The sequence below is a fragment of the Acomys russatus genome, chromosome 19 (genome assembly GCF_903995435.1).
Source record: "Acomys russatus chromosome 19, mAcoRus1.1, whole genome shotgun sequence".
Lineage (NCBI taxonomy): Eukaryota > Metazoa > Chordata > Mammalia > Rodentia > Muridae > Acomys > Acomys russatus.
Genome location: NC_067155.1, coordinates 16,540,287 through 16,559,327, shown reverse-complemented (window position 1 = coordinate 16,559,327; position 19,041 = coordinate 16,540,287). Strand labels below are relative to the sequence as shown.

The following is a 19,041-nucleotide window of genomic DNA, read 5'->3' as shown; positions in this document are numbered from 1 at the left end:
TTCGTAGTTTCAGGTGGGGGTCTCATCATCAAACCTTAGCCACAAAAATAACAATTCACAGGGTAGATAAAAATAGCTTATGCGAAACTTGAAGGAGGATCATGAGTTTGAGATTAGCCTGGGAAGAGGAGGGCAACCTTGTCTCAAAAAACTAACAAAAAAATAAATATACTACAGGGCCTAGGTGGGTAATTTGTTAAAAACTAAAGTGTAGGAGGAAGTTGGGATTGTTGCCACTGTATCATCTCTGTAAATGAGAAATGTGGCCAAGGATATTTATTGATTTTTTTTAAATGTATTTTATTAATTTATTCATATTACATCTCAATAGTTGTCCCATCCCTTGTATCCTCCCATGATTTTTTAATAAACAAGTGTTAATTCAACATGGAATACCACCCGTGACTGAGCAAGGCAGAGACTGGTAAAGACGGTGCTATTGTCCTTGGCTTGAATGGTATATGGAATTTAGAACTGATTAGCCCTATCTACCTTCCTAGCCTCTCTCCTTCCTTCCTTCCTTCCTTCCTCCTTGCCTAACACCTGCCTGCCTTTCCTCCCCTTTGTCCTGGAACACATCAGTTCAGATTATAGATAGTTAGATAGATAGATAGATACATACATACATAGATAATTAGATATATAGATGATTGAAGATTGACTGATAAATGGGCAAACAGACAGATTGATTGATTTTTGTGGGTCCTGCTCCTTTAGAGACCCCTGAATAATGCTGTTATTGCTGTGATTCTTGGGGGATTTAAAGAGAAACATAAGGAAGCCTAAGTTGGTGTTAGAGCCACGCAGCTCGGGGGCCTGTGGCTGAGGAGGTCCCTGCATAGAGAGAAGACGCCTGGCGAGGATACTGCTAAAGATCACGCGAAAAGCCCCTGAAGGTGTGTGACTGTGGCCTGGAGACAATCCTGTGTGGAGTAAAAGACACAAGACACCAAAGATCACACGCTCTGTGACTCCGTTTACATGAACCGTGTGTATTAGTCATGTCTGTAGGCAGAGAAATCAGGCCATGCGCTGAGTCCGTATCACGGAATGTGGAGAAGAGTGAGCGAATAAACAGGAACTAGAGCTTTTGGGCGGAACAGAAGAAGTGACACACACACCCCGCCCACCCCAGCCCCCGCAGAAGTCTCTGCTCACACAAGAAAGGCATTTTCTTGCTTGGTTTCTCCGATGCAATTCATCGGGGAAGACGAACACACCTCAGAGCGCCGGAGAAGCTGCAGTAGAGAGAAGCACATGAGCAGTGACCTAGGGTCAGGTTGCCTGCAGTTCTTTCTGAGGCAGAAAGATGGGCTATTCTCTACAGAAGTGCCGGCACCTAGCCCCCCTCAGTGCAATCAGCAGCGGGACAGAAAGCAGATCTGGTATGTTGGGGGTATTTTGCCGATGCCACTGTCCTTGGGAGTGAGGTCGATGTCCTGAGGGTCCACAGGGCTGGACACGGAGAAGTTCTGGAGGATGGCGGTGAAGAAAAGGAACAGCTCATTGCGAGCGATGCCTTCGCCAAGACACGTGCGCTTTCCTGTGGGCACAGAAGCCATTATGAGCCGCAGGCCACTGTAAAACTTCTGGACTGTCTCATCCCTAAACCCATTCAGACATCTCTCCCCATTGTAATGAAGAATAAGAGTGAGTTTTGACACTCGGCCTGCAGTTCAAGGGAGAATGTAAGAGATTTTCAACACCTTAGAGACGTAGATGTCTTAACACCCAAAAGGAGTGAGCCTACCGTCAGTCCTGAGGACATAATCTCAGGCTCCTGGCTCATGTGCTAGAAGAAGACACCCAGATCCCTCAAGCTGTCCTCTGACATACATAAACTGTAGCACACATGCATGCACATGTGAACATTCTTATGTGGTTGTGTGAGCATTTATAATGCATTGTCTTTAGTGTCTGTCGTTTCTCATGTCATGGGATTGGATACCCATCTCATAGGGCTTCCCTGAAGGTACAGACGTGATTTAGAACGAACTCTATATGTGCAGGAAGTGGAGGCACATAACTGTAATCCCAACACTTGGGAGACCAATGTAGGAATGTGATGGGTTCGGAACAGCAAGGGATGCATAGCCAGGTCTCTGTGTCTGTCTGTCTGTCTGTCTGTCTGTCTGTCTGTCTGTCTCTCTCTCTCTCTCTCTCTCTCTCTCTCTCTATCTCTTTCTCTGTCTCTCTATCTCTGTCTTTCTCTGTCTCTCTCTGTCTGTCTCTCTCTGTCTCTATTTCTGTCTGTCTCGCCCTGTCTCTGTCTCTCCATCTCTCTGTCTATCTCTGTCTCTCTCTGTCTCTCTGTCTCTGTCTCTATCTCTCTCTTTCTCCTTCTCTCTCTCTGTCTCTCTCTGTCTGTCTCTGTCTCTATTTCTGTCTCTTTCTGTCTCTCTCTCTCTCTCTCCATGTCTCTGTGTCTATCTCTGTCTCTCTGTCTCTATCTCTCTCTTTCTCCTTCTCTCTGTCTCTCTGTCTCTGTCTGACTCTCTCTGTCTCTATTTCTGTCTCTTTGTCTCTTTCTGTCTCTGTCTCTCTGTTTCTCTCTGTCTGTCTCTGTCTTTCTGTCTCTGTCTTTCTGTCTCTGTCTTTCTGTCTCTCTCTCTCTCTCTCTCTCTCTCTCTCTCTCTCTCTCTCTCTCCTTTCTTTCCGGTCAGTCTACCTGAACCTATATCTATAACTATCCGCACTGTGTGCCTTTGGACCCAATCTCTCTGCTTGTGTCTTTCTAAATTCCCTAGGGCCCATCCTAACCTGTCTAAGGACAGCTTGTCACCTTTCCCTTCTGTGTTCTCCGTCATGTTCCCTTGTCTATTTGTAATTGTGTCCTCCAATTTTTTTCCTTTCCTCCACCTCCTGTTAATCACATTTCTTCTGTCTTGTGCTCACTCCGTTTATTACAAAATATTTCCTCCTGCCGTAGCTTCGTTGTCTCTCACTGTGTGCCCCTCTGTGATGGGATCTTTCCAATTTCCCTACCTCTATATTGTTTATTTCTCTCTGTCCTTTTTCTTCACATTCCTGCTTTTCTAAACTTGAAGCTGTATTATGAAGAATAATTTTTTAAAATCTCACCTCCCTAGGTGTCTCTAACTCTAAAAAATAAGACATGAAAGAAGGCCATTATTACCGGGCAAATGCAGGTGTAGTCCTGACATGAGGGCGACTGAAATCATTTGGACATTCAAACTATAGAATTCTTAGCTGAAACACGCTTCAGCAGGAGACCCGATCCTAAAACCCCACAATGAGGGGGTGAGGGTAGAGAGACTCATTAAGAGAGCATCTTCTAGATTTATCATGGAGAGGTCAGAGCTGTGAACTCTTTGGAACTTGCTTAACATGTTCGCAGCCTAATATATGTATGTTAAGACAGAGGACGCAGGGGTAGTGAGTAAAGGCTAAGGAATTGTCTCTACAATTGTTCTGCAATATCCCTTTCCTCAAAAGATAAGAACCCTGAACTCAGAGGTTCTGCATTTACATCCTCTAGAATTCATTAAACCAACTGATTTAGCTGAAGAAAAATATGTATTCTATCACAAGAATACACATCTTAGGTGCAACTGATAGATATGATTTCATAGAAAGATGAGGTAAAATAGGGAAGGTCTTCAAAAACATCAGAGAAATACAGAACTTGGCATTTAAAAATGTTTTTTTATTATTTTAAAGATTTACTGACAATAAGACAGGTTAAGTCCTGGAAACACCCAGCCTACCTCAAAGAGGATGATAAGCATCAAAGAACTTCCTTGTGGAAATGGCTTCAGTGACAAACAAGCCACTGGTGAAAATGTCCTCATTTCTACCACAGACAGAATTCTGCCTAAAAAAGGGCAAGTTTGAATGCAGGCAGTTGACAGCCAAACTCTGCCAAGACAGGGTAAGCAAGTCCTCAATAGTCCCTGCCTCACAAATGTGTCTGTCAGATATACTGGGACAGAAGACTGAAGACGATGCTCCAATGTAAGCTCAGTTTTCTTAACAAATATATTTCATTACTAACGTATTAACCGAGAGTACCTCACTTATAACCGTACTAAGCCAAACAATATGAAATGAAGATTAAAGAATACAATAATGAAGCCATAAGGATATCATTTCTGAGGAATGATTCTCCTGGTGTAATCAGCAGAATTTCTTCTGCTCGAACCTGGAGCAACCAGAACCTGGAACCTCAGCGAAAGCCCAGAGCCCCGAAGCCTTCCCTCGAGTGGTTCTCTCTAAGAGCATCTCAAAGTAGAGCGATGAACAGCCAAACTATCCCAAGTCTCCAAAGGCCCTGCCTCTTATTTTTGGCTCATTTTTATACCTTCTCTCAGAATTTGTTCAAGGATGTTTTTCAGCTGGTTAATAACCAATCTCCCCCACATAGTGGTTCGGACATCTAAGGGGATAAACATCACCTGCTCTCTCACAAGTCTTTTTCTCGTTCCCCACTTGTGAGCTAAACAAAAAAAAAAAACATGTTTATCTCTCCTTCACTCCAATGTTATAGAGAGTTTTGAGTGGCTCTTCAGGTAGCAAACTGTCTCTGTCGTCTTCTCATTTGGAAGCTACTAACCTGCACTCCTGGTATTCTCAGGTAATCAAGTTTATTCCATCTCAAGTCTCTGATGGGGAGTTGAAGACCAGGTAGTTTAGTTCTACAATTAAGCTTAGTTGATTAGGAGTTAAGGTGTTTTTAGGTCTAGATAGATGTTTTAAGTTGATAAAGACGAGACAGGAACAAGTACCGAGACCCATGCACAGACATTACATGGTGAGAGGGCCACCTTGGAACACAAAGGTCTAAATCGGATGTCTCCGTCAAATCCCTCCCCTCAGAGCTCAGGGAACTCTGTGGAAAGGTGGCCAGAGAGGGTGGAGGACACCAGAGGACCATGCCCTCTAAATCAACATGATCAAAGCTCATATGAACTCACAGACTGGAGCAGCGTGCACAGGGACTGCATGGGTCCGCACCGAGTCCTCTGCATAGATATTATAGCTTTAAGTTTAGTATTTGTGGCAAGGGCGGGGGGGGGGGGGCGCGATTCCTGAGTTCGTGAATCAGTGGGTCTCTGACTCCTGTGCCTTATCTTGGGCTCTTTTCTTTCTGTTGCTTTGCCCCGTCCAACTTTGATGTGATGACGAGCTTTGTCTTATCACGTGTGTTTCTTTGTTATGGCTTCTTATTATCTCTTGGAAACCTTTTCTTTTCTAATGAGGAATGGAAAGGGAGTGGTTAAATGTTCAAAAACCGCGGGGAGGAACCAGGAAGAGTAGAGGGAGGAAAGTGTAGCAGGATATATTGTGTGAGAAAGGAATCTATTTCTAATAAAAGAATAAAAGGAAGTCTAATGGAAAAAGTAACACAATTAATGGATTTGAGGCAAAGAAAAATAATGGAATATTCAGGCCGTTACAGTTTCCAAAGTGAAGAAGCCATCTTCTGCCATTTTTAGAGCTTTGCATGGACACTACTATGTTGGCCTACAGACACCCTGGACGTCCTGAGAAAGGAATGCTCAATACCTCCAACCCCTCTACTAACATATTATTTATTTTTTGAGCAGTGGTAGAAACCTAACTTTGCAGAGAGCTCATTTTGTTCTCCGTAAAGATTCTGTTTTGTCAGGCATTTAGTCTTGATTAAAGAGGAATATTTTTTTGCTTGTTTAAAAAAATATTTTAGGCTAATTATCAAAAAATAAATTTAAAAAGGGATTTGCTCAGGTTAGGTTTTTTTTTTTTTTTTAAATATTTTCCCAAATTCCTCCTGATCAGCTATCCCTGGTGAGTGAATGGGACGGATCAGGCAAAGCCGCTGGAATACACCTATATCTGTTTGTGTCAAAGAGGCCAGCACTGCCCTCTGGTGTCTAGGAATGGAATCACAGGTCAGTCTCACCTACGGAGAAAGGCAGAAATGCTTCACTTCTCTTCAGTGCCCCATTGGCATCCAGGAAGTGGTCAGGATTGAAGGTGTCCGGTTGCTCAAAGTACCGTGGGTCATGAAGAGCTGAACTCAGGATGGGGTACACTTCAGTGTCCTAGGAGGTGTTACAAGACACAAAGAAGTTAACATACTCTGACTCCCTACACAAAACAGCCAGCCCCAAATAAACACAGAATTCTGGGAAACTAAAATCAGGAATAGGTTGGTGATTAGGAGTATTGCTATGGAGTATCAGTGAAGAATCACAGCGGGTCTCACCTTGGTGATCAGGTACCCTCGGAACAGTGTGTCTTTGGTGACTTTGTGTGGCAGACTCATAGGTACAAGATCTGAAAACCTCTGAACCTCATGAATGACCGCGTCAGTGTATGGCATTTTGGTGCGGTCCTCAAGCGTTGGTAGGCGGTGTGAGCCGATCACCTTATCAATCTCCTTCTGGACTTTCTCTGCACATAAAATAGATGCGGTAGACAATGCTTACTTTGCTGAGGCAATGCACAAATGCCCTGTTTTCTGGGAATAAATACCAAAGAAACAGTGCAGAGTAAAGGACAAAATACTGAGAAAGACACAATCCACTCTTGTTTGCAGTCTCTCCAGTACACTTAGACCATATTAGAGTCTCTTCTCTATGACTTCCAACCTTTCTTGTAAAAAGAGAGAGAGAGAAAGAAAACTTTCACCACAAGTCCATATCAACTGTCAATCTGGAATGAGGGCTGGAGGGTGAAATGGCAAGAATGTATGGATGTTATAAGTTGTGTTCCATCATGGGCAGGTACACAGACACACACACATACACACACACACACACACTCATGCACACACATGCATGCAGGCATGCAGGCACGCATACACATTGCATAAAGGCATGCATGCATGCACACACATTGCATGAAATTCATATTTTAAAACCTAGGGGGATGGAGAAATGGATCCATGGTTAGGACCACTGGCTGCTCTTCCAGAGGACCCAGATTCAATTTCCAGCACCCACTTGGCATCTGACACTATCTGTAAATCCAGATCCAAGGATCTGACCCCCTCACCCAAACACATACGCAGGTAAAACACTAATACACATTTAAGTAAAACAAACTTTAAAATACAGGCTAATAATCTAGAACTATGCCATCAGGAATAAAAGGGAAATAAATTGACCTATGTATAACTGCATACAAAATTTGAATAGGATGGCTGATGAGATGGCTCAACCAGTAAATGCACTTGAATTGCATTTATGTCAGACAGAGTTTGACAAACACAACACATGTACAGATAGGAGAGAACCAAATACACAAAGTTGTCCTCTCATTTGTATAGATGAGCTGTGGCAGGCATACTCACAATAACATCAACTCATTTTAAAATTTTAAAATGTGAACATATGTATCAAAAGAGAAGTGGATGAGTTGGTTAATGAAAGCAAACACTGATGGGTGAAAGAAATGAGCAAACAAACCTGGATGTATAATTTTCTTTTATTACTCATATTAATCAATTAATAAATCAGTAAGTGGTTCAAACACAAATAAATTAAGGGGCACAACAGCTATCCATAATCAAGGAATGTTAAACTTAATGGAAAAATGTATGAGTGAATAAAAGAGTAAATATAGGAAAAAACATATGCCTGTATTTGATGATAAATAAATCACAGATAAATGGATCAGTTATTCAATGGATACATGGAAGAATGGATGGACAGATGAAGAATGAATTCAAAGGCCATTTGTTAGGATTAAGGTATGAAGAGATTCCTTCATGAATGAAAAAAAAAAATGAATCCATGACAAATAGCTCACATAACTATTTCTGATCAAAGAATAAAACTCACAAGTTAATTAATCCAAAGAAATGAATGAAATATATGTCCTTGGGTGAATCATAGAGGAAAGAATCAAGGATTAGTAATCAATGGATGCAGAGAAAAATGGTATATGAACATATGAGGGTGAATAGGCATAGAGTTGGATGGATGGAAAAATGGGTAAATGGGTAGATGGAGAAGAGATGAGTGGGTAGATGAATAGAATCTATAAAGGAGGAAGAGGTAGATAAATAGAAAGATGAATGAACTGATGGATGTGAAGACAAAAGAAAAGAAGAAAGTTTGGATTGGGGGATGGATAGATGGGTGGAGGATGGATGGATGGGTGGAGGATGGATGGATGGATAGATGCATGGGTGGATGGATGGATGCATGGATGGATGGATGAATGGATGCATGAATGGATGGATGGATAGATGAATGGATGGATGGATGCATGGATGGATGGATGGATGGATGGATGAATGGATGCATGGATGGATAGATGGATGGATGGATGGATGGATGGATGGATGCATGGATGGATGGATGCATGGATGGATGGATGCATGGATGGATGGATGCATGGATGAATGGATGCATGGATGGATGGATGCATGGATGGATGGATGGATGCATGGGTGGATGGATGGATGCATGCATGGATGGATGCATGGATGGATGGATGCATGGGTGGATGGATGGATACATGCATGGATGGATGCATGCATGGATGCATGGATGGATGGATAGATGGATGGATGGATGGATGCATGGATGAATGGATGCATGGATGAATGGATGCATGGATGGATGGATGCATGCATGGATGGATGCGTGCATGGATGGATGCATGCATGGATGAATGGATGCATGGATGGATGGATGCATGGATGGATGGATGCATGGGTGGATGGATGGATGCATGCATGGATGGATAGATGAATGGATGGATGGATGGATGATAGGATGGGTGGATTGATGAATGGATGGATGCATGGATGGATGCATGCATGCATGCATGAATGGATGGATGCATGGATGGATGGATGGATGCATGGATGAATGGATGGATGGATGCATGGATGGATGGGTGGATGGATGGATGGATGGATACATGGATGGATGGATAGATGGATGGATGCATGGATGGATGGATGGATGGATGGATGCATGGATAGATGGATGGATGGATGCATGGATGCATGGATGAATGGGTGGGTGGGTGGATGCATGCATGGATGGATGGATGGATAAATGGATGCATGGATGGATAAATGGATGCATGGATGGATGGATGCATGGATGGATGGATGCATGGATGGATGGATGGATGCATGGATGGATGGATGGATGCATGGATGGATGCATGGGTGGGTGGGTGGATGGATGCATGGATGAATGGATGGGTGGATGGATGCATGGATGGATGGATAGATGGATGATAGATGATGCATGCATGAATGAGTGGATCCACCTTTGATAGAGGAAAACAACAGAAAATTACCAGAGTGTTCTTTCACATACCACCCTCAGCATTGACTTAGTTTATAAGTAGACCAAAGCCTTAAGAGCCCCAGGTGTTTTGCTTTGGTCTACTTATAAACTAAGGCAGTAAGTGCTGAGGGTGATGTGTGATAGAGCACTCTGGTAATTTTCTGTTGTTTTCCTCTATCAAATTAAGTTTATAAGTAGACCAAAGCCTTAAGAGCTCCAGGTGTAGCCAGGCATGGTGGCCCACACCTTTAATCTCAATACATGGGAGGCAGAGGCAGGTGGATCGCTGTGAGTTCGAGGCCAGCCTGGTCTACAAAGGGAGTCTAGGGCAGCCAAGGCTACACAGAGAAACCCTGTCTCAAAAAACGAGAGAGAGAGAGAGAGAGAGAGAGAGAGAGAGAGAGAGAGAGAGAGAGCTCCAGGTGTTGCGAGTCCCCATCTCTCTCATCCACACAAACCTCTGCATCCAAAAGTGAGTTAAAATTTTCCCCAACTAGACACCAGTGACTCACCTGCAACCCGGGGGTACTTGAGCATGAGGAGGAAGCCATAGCGGAGTGTGGTGCTGCTGGTCTCGGTGCCAGCAAAGAAGAGGGAGAGCACAGAGATCAGGAGGTTCTGGTGGTGGAACTCTGTGTGTTTATTGGTCTTCTCCTGGATTCAAATGGGAGAGACAAGCGAGCAACAGAGGTGACTGGAACCTTGCAGGGAGATGCACACACATCTCTGAACACTGACCTTTTTGTGAGTTTTAAACTATCTGGATAGCTTGGGGGCATTTCTCAACTCTCGACAGTATCCCTCGGCTTCTTCTGTCCTCTTCTCTCTATATTTTTCCCTTTGGTAGTTTATCGTGTTTTGCCTCCGAAGCTATTTTGATTTTTGACCCTTCTGCTTTTTGCTACTCCCTCAACAATGTTTTTTATCCTATTTCGTTTTCTCCTCTCTTTTCCCCCCTTGTTTTCCAGATGCTTCTGCATCTCCCCCATTTCATTTTCTACTCCTTCTCAAGGTCTTTGCCCGCGCCCCCCCACGCCACGCCCCCACGCCACGCCCCCACGCCACGCCACGCCCTCTTTTCTTCTCATCACACATCTATCCTCACCCGGTCATGCAGGACTTACCTTCTCCATGCGTATGAGGTAAGCATCTATGAAGTCTCTTGGAGCGCTGGGGTCCAAGTTAGCCCTGTGCTTTTCCACACTCTGGCCAATGAAGTCGAGGACTTCCTGCACATTTTTGCAGATTTGTGTGTGGGTACCAGGAAAGTATTTCAGGAAGCCAGAAAAGAGCTCAAACAGCTGCAAGAAAGGAAGGCGCAGGAGGTGACCTGGAGCTATCAGCTCTCCAGAAGGAGACGTCACTGTTCTAGCGCTATGAGAGACACTAAGACCAAGGCAACACATAAAAAAAGAATTTAATTGGGGATTTGCCTAAGGTTTCAGAGTGTTGGTCCCTTATCATCATGGCAGGAAGCACACATGCATGCAAGTAAGCATGGGGCTGAGAGCTTACGTTATTTTTTAAATGAAAAAAAAAAATACAAGAGCACAAATCCACTTTTATTATTTACTTTTCATTAGTTTAAATCCGAGAAGGGTGCAGCATCACACGGATTCTGTGTCCAATGGCCTTCGCAGGAAAGTTGCTTCGGGATTTGGCACGAGCCGTGCCACTGTTTCCACGAGCCCGAGTTACTTTTCCCCAGATCACTCCGGGTTTGTTTGCTTTGCCTCCAGGAGTCACTGTGTTGTTTTTTGCTTTATACACATAAGCACATCTCTTGCCCAAGTAGAATTCAGTTTCATCCCAGGCATAAACACCTTCTGTTTTAAGAAGAGCTGTGTGCTCTCTTTGGTTCCGGAGACCTCATTTGTAGCCAGCAAAAAAAAATGGCTTTGCACCACAGCCTTCCAGACACAGTCGCGTTTCAGAAGTCCTGTTCCCAGCGGGCCTCCACAGGCTCCAAGATGGCGGGAAAAGCAAGAGCTTACATTTTGATACACAGGCAGGAGGCCCAGCCAGATGAAATACTGTACTTGAACATGCTTCTTAAACGTCAAAGCCTTACCCCCAGCAACACACTTCCTCCAAAAGAGGACACGACTCCTAATCCTTCAGAAGACCTCTTCAACTGCGGCCGTAGTGTGCAAGTACACCAGGCTGTGTTGCCTAATCTCATTCAAATTACCACATGATCCTAGGTGAGGAATTCTTACGGGCCTGACATGGGAGCCATAGGGCTGAGCATGGCAAACATAGCGCTGATAGGTTTTTCCTTTTACCATTCTCCCCCTTGCTAAATAAACCATTAGATTGTATTTCTTTTTGGTTTTTGTTTTGTTTTGTTTTTGGTTGTTGTTGTTTTTTGTTTTGTTTTTCATTAGATTATATTTCTAAAACTGGTCCCCAAGGTTCGTTCCCTTATTTGGAATTCACTCTTTTTTTTTTTTTTTTTTTTTTTTTTAAGACTGAAAACCAAGGTCTAACAATCAAAATTCATTATTTGGTTAATATTATTTGGCTTCTCTCTCTCTCTCTCTCTCTCTCTCTCTCTCTCTCTCTCTCTCTCTCTCTCTCTCTCTCCTTTACTTTCTCAACCAATCAGGAGTTACCAACTCACCCAGCACAGACTCTTCCCTTCCTTTGCCTTTAGAAACCTACTCCTGCAGAAACACACCTCTTGCTTCCACTGCCCCGACTGCTTGCTGGATGCCTTTGCAAACTTCTGTCTCCTGCTTCAACCTCCGGAATAATACATCTTCTTTGGTCCAAGAACTTGGTTTCATCTTTGTCCTGTATCATAATGGGGGGGGGGGCCTACCCTCCCCTTACCTTGGTATCTGTGGCTACGGTCATAATTGTGATGGGTCTACAGGACCCCCTACCCAGGTCTTGAACATTCTTGGCCAGCTGGTATCTGTTCGGTTCACCCACTAGTGTTCTAATTTGTGAGGTATGCTTTACTACCATTCTTAAACATTCCGACCAGACACTGGGTGATGAATCACAAGTGTCTAACATCCCTACACTGTCTTGTGGATGTGGGAGGGCGCACCCCACCCCAGCCTTCAGCAGCCACATTGGATCCCATTGGATGGTCATTAGACACATTCAACTCAGTTAGACCTGGATGGAAGTTTTCCTTTAAAGTTCAGTGGCTGTTTTCTGTCCATCCTTAAGAATAAAAAAAATAAATCTTCTCTAAAGGTCCCAGATATCTCCTCAGATACATGTGTCCCCATCTTGGTGGCAGATTTTGGTATTGATTCTTCCTTCACAGAGGCCTCCTCATCAGCCAGGTGAAGCTCAAAGAACACCATGGTTCTGGACCTTGACTTGCCAACCCCGAAGGGTGACGGCACCTGCTCCCTTCATCTTGACTGAAAACTCCAACTCACATCCCAGGAACATTACTAGTTCGTGTTAGCCCCCAAGAATGGCTGCTTTACTCCTGCCTTGCTGTCGCTGCCAGTTTCCATGCTGCTTTGAGGCTGCCTCCCCTCAGTTTTCCTGTCTGGTACTCCCTCATCCTACTCCCATCTCTCCCCACAAAGGATCTCATCCAAAGAGCTCCAGGATAGCTCCCCCAAACCACTACATACCCAAAAGCCTTCTCACTACAGGAACATGCCACAGCCCTGACTCTTCCATCTCAACCATCCCAGGACCCTGTCCAACAGCCCTGCCCCTTGCCACCCATTGCCCAGTGCAGGTCCATGGCACACTCACTACCATGTTTCCTGAGCCTCCTCTGGTGACTCATTCTGCCTTTTAGGCATGCCACACCTCCTGCAGTTTCTCAATTTAACCCTTCTCCGTTGTGAATCTGCAATCTTGCCTATAGACTGCACTATCTCTCAGCTCTAACCTACAATTTCACAGCTTCTGTTCAGCTCACACTCCAAATGTTCTCTCTGTCTCTCTGTCTCTGTCTTTCTGTCTCTGTCTCTGTCTCTCTGTCTCTGTCTCTCTGTCTCTCTCTCTCTGTCTCTCTCTCTGTCTCTCTCTCTCTCTCTGTCTCTCTCTCTCTGTCTCTCTCTCTGTCTCTCTCTCTGTCTCTCTCTCTCTCTCTCTCTGTCTCTCTCTCTCTCTCTCTCTCTCTCTCTCTCTCTCTCTCTCTCTCTCTCTCTCTCTCTCCCCCCCTCCTAATTTATAGAGGACTCCAAACTCTTCCATCACCTTGGATTCTATCCCTCCAAAGTCTTCTCACCAAACCCCCCCCAAAAAATAACCAAAAACATTACTTACATTTTTTACCTGTAAAGAAAATAATTGCACTAACATGGCAGGTCAACAAGCAGCCATTTAATTTCTTATTACTCATCCCATGTCCCTCCAACCTACCCTACAATATAAGACACACAAGAACAAACATAACCACCCTTCAGTACAGGACATTAATTGCTATTACCATCAAATAGTTCACTCTTCTCTCCTAATTCACCTGTCACCCCAGCTGATAAGACTATTTTTACAAAATTAAACCCAAGCCTGTAATGTAATAATTAAACTAATTCCATGACCATGATACAAACCCTAACTATCCCACTAACCAAGATATATATATACATGAATGACAGTCTAAGAAAATGGTTTTACCCCTACCCAGATCTAGCCAATGGTCAGGACATTCTCCACAGTTGAGTGGAGAGTGGGGTCTGACTTTCTCACGTACTCTGGTGCCTCATATTTGACCACGTCCCCTGGATGGGGAGACCGGGTGACACTCAGAGGAAGGACAGCAGGTTACCGAGAAGAGACTTGATACTCTATGAGCATATACAGGGGGAGGTAATCCCCCTCAGGAACAGTCATAGGGGAGGGGAATAAGGGGAAAATGGGAGGGAGGGAAGAATGGGAGGATACAGGGATGGGATAAACATTGAGATGTAACAAGAATAAATTAATAAAAAAATTTTAAAAAGAAAATGGTTTTAGATATGTGAATTCAAGTTGCAAAAGTCTGTGGAAGCATACATGAGCTATAAATGTTTGTAAGCACAAATTGTAAGAAAGTGTTTTAAACTCTGAATGTAAAACTTTAAATGAGCTATGAGATTCTGAGAACGTGGTTTATGGTGTGAGAAAGGGATTTGAGATATATAAAAACTCGTGCTGAAGACTCCATTCCTTCTCTCTATGCTATTGTTTGGGTCCCCAGCTCTTACTACTCAAAACATGGATCTACTGCCTGTTCTACAGTATGGACTTCAGTACAGATTACAAACAAGGATAATACTAACATGTCTAACGTGCCCCCGCCTCACAAGCTGTTCCAATGCTTCCTGCAACTGCCTATCCTCAGATGGTGCAGCTGAGCCTGGACAACAAACAAAACAGCCTTTTCTTCCTTACCTAGACAAACACTCCTGCCTCCTTAGGTCCCTAAGGACGAAACCACATATCAGCAGGAAGTATCAAGAGAAAGTGGTGCCAACTGACCCAATACCCCGTGATCCAATAACACTAAATGCGTGGGAATGAAGGTCTTTAACAGACCCAGCATGACAACTAAAGGCCAGAAGATAGAAAACATGGCACCAACAGGTTTCGTCACTTACCTCTCTCTCACATGTTGAGAACCATTAGATTATATTCCTAATGCTATCTCCCAAGGCCAGTTCCCTTATTTGGACACTAACTAATGTTTAAATCAAAAATCAAATCCAACGATTGAAAGTCATTCTTTGGATAGCATGTTTAATGAGAATTTACTAACTCGCCCTAGCACAGACTCTCCACCCCTGTTTTCCTTTACAACCCCACCTGTACAAAAAGACTTACTTGCCTTCCTGCTAACTTGCTTCTTGATGCTTATGTTACTGTTTCTGCTTCCTGTCCGCCTTTTCAAGCTCCCCTCTTGCTTGTCCCTCCTGGGTAATAAATCTCCTTTGTGCCCAGAACTTGATGTTGTGGTGGAGTGTTTCCTGTACCAAATCTGAGGGGTCCACCCTTCCTTACACTAGGTCCCTGTATTCCATGAAAACACACACACACACACACACACACACACACACACACACACACACACACTTCTCATATATGTAAACCATACATGTGTTAGCTTTTGAACTGTATCTCTAAATTTGTCTCTAATCTTTGCCTTTCAATCTCTGCATCTCTCATTTCCTTTCCTCTGCTCTCTCTCCCAACACTCTTTGTTGAATTGTCTTTGCTTGTTTTAATTTTTTCTTTTTTTAAATTTTATTTTATTAATTTATTCATATTACATCTCAATTGTTAGCCCATCCCTTGTATCCTCCCATTCCTCCCTCCCTCCCACTTCCCCTTACTCCCCTCCCCTATGACTGTGACTGAGGGGGACCTCCTCCCCCTGTATATGCTCATAGGGTATCAAGTCTCTTCTTGGTAACCTGCTATCCTTCCTCTGAGTGCCACCAGGTCTCCCCCTCCAGGGGACATGGTCAAATGTGAGGCACCAGCGTACGTGTGTAAGTCATACCCTACTCTCCACATTTTAATTTCTGGGGGTTTTGGTTTATGGACACAGGGGCTCATGTATGTGAAACTGGCTTCACACTCAATTATGCAGCCAAAGACCACCTTGACTTCCTCATCAGTCTGCCTCCACGCACTGGATTGCATGGACTGTGTACCACCACAAACAGGAGACACAGTTCTGGACCTCATGCCTGCAGACCAATGCATTTGTCCTCTGAGATAATGTGCATCACCCATGTCATCAGTGTGTGTGTGTGTGTGTGTGTGTGTGTGTGTGTGTGTGTCTATGGATTTCTACATTTAGGACTCTAAATCCTGCCGTCCATACCTTTCTCACTCCCAGTCTCCTTGTCTCTACATGCTGTGTCTGTCTTTCTTCTGGCAATAAGACATTTCTTCCTCACCCATAAAACAGCATCTTGTTTCCATTGCCCAGGACGCTCCCCTCTCCCCACCAACTGACCTGGCTGGAGAATGAGCTCGCAAGTGCAAAGGTCTGATAGAACAGTTCCATCAGGCGCAGGAACTGGCCGTCTTTGTAGTCAAAGCGCTCTCCAAAGACAATGGAGCAGATGATGTTGGCTGTGATGCACTGGAAGATGAAGGTAGGGTCCAGGGGGGCTCCTGGAGGATGAGGGTTCAGGACAGAAGACACTAATTACTGCACCTGGAGAACATTTGGCTTTAGCCCCAACTCTGTGAGTCTGCCACATTCACTCATCGCTCAAAAAGCAGAAACACCTGCTACCCCGTGTGCACATATGATGTGCTAGGCCCTGCCCTCTGTGATGCATTTATCACGTTTTATTTAATTTCACTCAATACTGTACAGAAGATGTGATGCTAGTCATCCATGGAGACAGGCATGATAATTTCACTGAAGGAAAAAAAATCAGCCAATCGCAGTTGAGACTAGGATTCTGGGACCCAGAGGTAGAGTGTATGGGGCTTGTTTTCCCCGTACCATTCTGAATTTGAGCTGAGAGTTAACTCCCATTGCCAGAAATGGTGCAGAGAAGGGATCCCAAGTGTGGGGTCAGAATGGTCTTGTGAGAGGACAGGTGAGGTTAATCTACTAGAAGACCAACCACCTCGTGCGGGAGCTTGATGGTTGTCAGCTGAAAAGATACCATGAACAGACTCTGGGAGGAGATATGTAAATGAGCCGAAAACTGGAGGCAGGGCTTTTGGGGAGACTTTTGGATAGCTTTGGCTGTTCATCGCTCCACATCAAGACATTCCTAGAGAGAACCGCTCGAGCAAAGGCTTCATGGCTCTGGCTCCTGCTGAGGTTCTGGGTTTTGGTTACTCCAGGTTCCAGCAGAAGAAATCCTGCTGATTACGCCAGGAGAATGGTTCCTCAGAACTGATATCCTTATGGTTTTGTTATTGTGTTCCTTAATCCTCTTTTCCTATTGGTTTGGTTAGTCTGGTTATAAATGACGTATGCTCAGTTAATAAGCTGTAATAAAATATATTGGTTAAGAAAATTGAGCCTAAAAAAAATTGAGCCTTCTCTCTCTCTCTCTCTCTCTCTCTCTCTCTCTCTCTCTCTCTCTCTCTCTCTCTCTCTCTCTGTGTGTGTGTGTGTGTGTGTGTGTGTGTGTGTGTTTCTCTGTCCTTGTTTGCCTCTTTCTCTTTCTTTGGCTCTGTACTCCAAGCCTCACCCTGGGATTTCCGCAGCTCCTCCACCAGACACTGGGCCTCATCCTTCATCTGCTCCTCCACACTCCGCTTTCCCATCCCAAAGTCCCTCATGGTGGCCAGAGAGAACCGCCGAAGGGTCTTCCAGCGTTCCCCATTGGAAAAGACCATACCTAAGAAATGAGAGGAAGCATGGATAGGTTACATTGGAAGTTGAAAAGATCTGGAGTCCTTCCCCCCCCCCCGCTCCCCACATCCGGTGCTCCACCTTTCAGACTTACCTCCCTGGGCCACATCCTCCACTATACCTTACCACGTATCTTACCATATCCCTGTACAACTTGCTCAATCACAGCAACTGTCCCTCGGCCAGAGAAAGCCTCAGCTTGGTCCACTAGAGCCTCCCTTATAGTCTCTGTCCCACACAGCATGACCACTGGCCTCGGTCCCAGGTGCACCGTGAAAACATCTCCATATTTTTCTCGAAGCTGCCAAGGATAGGGTACCAAGGTTGTGGTTATTTAGCACAAACATTATTGCAAAACTGTTAAAAAAAAAAAAAAAACACTTAGATACAGATTTGTAAATAGGGACCTCCTACCATGGCCACCTTCCCCTTCTGAGGGCCTAAGAGTTAAAAGGTTATTTTACCACAGAGTGTGTATTGAATGGGGGCATATCCTAATCGGTGCACCAGTACTGCTGAGTAGGAGAGGAACGCAACGCATGCTTTTTTATTCTGGTACTGGGAAAGAGGAGGCCAGAGAACCAGGAGTGATCCTTCCCTTGCCTACACATCCATCTGGGGGGGTGGGGCAGCATTGGACACATATGATGCTATCTCAGAGATACAGATGTAGCTATGACTCTAGATATACATATGGGTACAGGGCAACTGCTCTACAATCTGGCCAGATCGCATCCGAGAACCATCTGGCCAAAGTCGATCTGCTTTGAGGAGGTCCAGGGTAGGTTCTTGTCCAGGGTGCAAATCCTATTCACTTTATCTCTTGGTTTACCAAGCCAATGGCTCAGGCAACTGATCATGATTGAAAGGAAAAAAGAGGAGTCCACCTTGCTTTCCCTAGTGACACTAGGACTGGCTGTACTGAAGCTAAGGGGACGGGGGAAGCATAACATGACAACCATTTTCCCTGGTGAAAACATCTTCTAGCCAAAAATGGCAAAGAGTTGTAAAAGGAGGCTCATTGGTTTTTAGTTTTCCTCTTTGTGGAGATCTTCAGTAAGCTCAAATGTGCCCACTTGTCCAAGAGGGCTGAATAGGAGTCCTGAGTCTGTTAATTTATTTGTGAATCTACAAGAGAATAAAAGATAAGGAAGGGATAGAAAATACACACACACACACACACACACACACACAGAGGCATTCAAGAGGAAAAGGTGGACGAAGTTAAAAAATCTTAACTTCAACACCATTTATTGTCTGGCAACCATATTTATACTTCTGCAAAAAGGAATTGCCTCATAGTCAAAAAAGACAGTTAATCACAAAACAGATGAATTCTAAAGAACAACGGTTACATGTTTCTTTCTTTCTTTTTTTTTTTTTCATTAAAACTGAACATTTCTTATCAAGGTATCCATTACATAAGTTCATAGTAAGTTCAGAATGACAAAGTTTGACAAGGCCTTAAGGTTAACAGGGTCTAAAAGT

At 44.2% G+C, this 19,041-nt stretch overlaps 1 protein-coding gene and 1 pseudogene across 1 annotated transcript in view; both read right to left on the bottom strand.

Moving 5' to 3' along the window:
* Positions 1-1,356: 1,356 nt before the first annotated feature.
* LOC127203777 (cytochrome P450 2B1-like) overlaps positions 1,357-19,041 on the bottom strand; it is a 26,438-nt gene continuing 8,753 nt past the window's right edge. Inside the window, exons 2-9 of the mRNA XM_051162643.1 lie at positions 17,692-17,854; positions 17,390-17,539; positions 16,186-16,346; positions 10,382-10,558; positions 9,770-9,911; positions 6,209-6,396; positions 5,903-6,044; positions 1,357-1,543 (exon numbers count right to left, since the gene is read on the bottom strand). Coding sequence (XP_051018600.1) covers positions 1,359-1,543; positions 5,903-6,044; positions 6,209-6,396; positions 9,770-9,911; positions 10,382-10,558; positions 16,186-16,346; positions 17,390-17,539; positions 17,692-17,854 — 1,308 coding nt within the window. The 3' untranslated portion in view covers positions 1,357-1,358. The remainder of the gene's footprint in view (positions 1,544-5,902; positions 6,045-6,208; positions 6,397-9,769; positions 9,912-10,381; positions 10,559-16,185; positions 16,347-17,389; positions 17,540-17,691; positions 17,855-19,041) is intronic.
* On the bottom strand, positions 10,798-11,187 carry LOC127202942 (60S ribosomal protein L35a-like; annotated as a pseudogene).